Below are 1,055 nucleotides of genomic sequence, written 5' to 3' on the forward strand. Positions count from 1 at the left end.
TGAAATCATTAATATATTAATTTCTTTTCTAACTTGAAGCATAAAACAAACAGTATATACGTGAATCAAGCCGAATAGTATATTAAATTTGGTTTTTTTTTTTTGAAGTTTGATTTCATATATCATACATAAATATTTTTTTACGTCAAAATAAAATAAATTAAACCAATAATAAATGTAACGATTTTAAAATATTTGCAATTTTAAATATGATAATTATGAGGATATGTTTTTTAACTGCATGGTTTTCGAGGACATCCGATACGACTGCTATGCTGCTCACCGTGAGACGGTTCCGTGGGATGACGTTACCCTATATTCTGGATGGTTGGCTGTCAATTCGACCGTCACTATTCGTTATCTTTCGGAACGCGTCATGCGACAGTTCGGCTATTGTCAGATGATACCTCACGGTCCTCTTGTCTTCGTTCCTTTCTTGATGACTCGTTGGCAGATAGATGAGGTCTTTGCAGACTGGGAGCATCACATGGTTCCTGATGAGGCTCGGGCGACCAGATCAGAGAAAAATTGGAGTTGCACCGACGAGTACATCACTTAGTACTTCACGGTGTCACACCCCTACATGATCCCCACTGCAGTGGGATCACCGCCCAGGCCAGCCCATGAGGAGATCTTGCAGACTCATCAGTCTCAGTTGGACCACATTGGCGATGTTCTTCTTTGCTATCGTGAGATACTTAATATGGCGCGGGCAGGCATTGCCGATGGTTTCTTCCTTGAGGGGTTTGATCACAAGCGTATACCCGATGGTATCATTATGATAACAGATGGGACATTTTTGTACCGTTGACATTGTGCCAGAACTGATGGGGCACTTGACGATAGAGACAGAGTAGCCAGCAGACAACATGGTGGACGCAGAGGCGGGGCCAGAGCCAAGTTAGAGGAGGAGGATGTTGTCTGACACACACAGTAGTGATGCCTATGATTTTATTGATATTTGTATTTTGATTATATTTTTGCATTTTATTTTGATTATGTATGTGACACCAATTTGATGAATTATGTGCAATTATTTATTAAAATAATCATTG

General features: G+C 40.0%; 1 protein-coding gene across 1 annotated transcript; it reads left to right on the plus strand.

Moving 5' to 3' along the window:
* Positions 1–241: 241 nt before the first annotated feature.
* On the plus strand, positions 242–559 carry LOC131598272 (uncharacterized). Its single transcript, XM_058870889.1, has one exon. It carries the CDS (start codon positions 242–244, stop codon positions 557–559), a length of 318 nt encoding a protein of 105 aa, XP_058726872.1.
* Positions 560–1,055: the final 496 nt, after the last annotated feature.

This window comes from Vicia villosa, linkage group LG1 (assembly GCF_029867415.1).
Source record: "Vicia villosa cultivar HV-30 ecotype Madison, WI linkage group LG1, Vvil1.0, whole genome shotgun sequence".
Classification (NCBI taxonomy): Eukaryota; Viridiplantae; Streptophyta; class Magnoliopsida; order Fabales; family Fabaceae; genus Vicia; species Vicia villosa.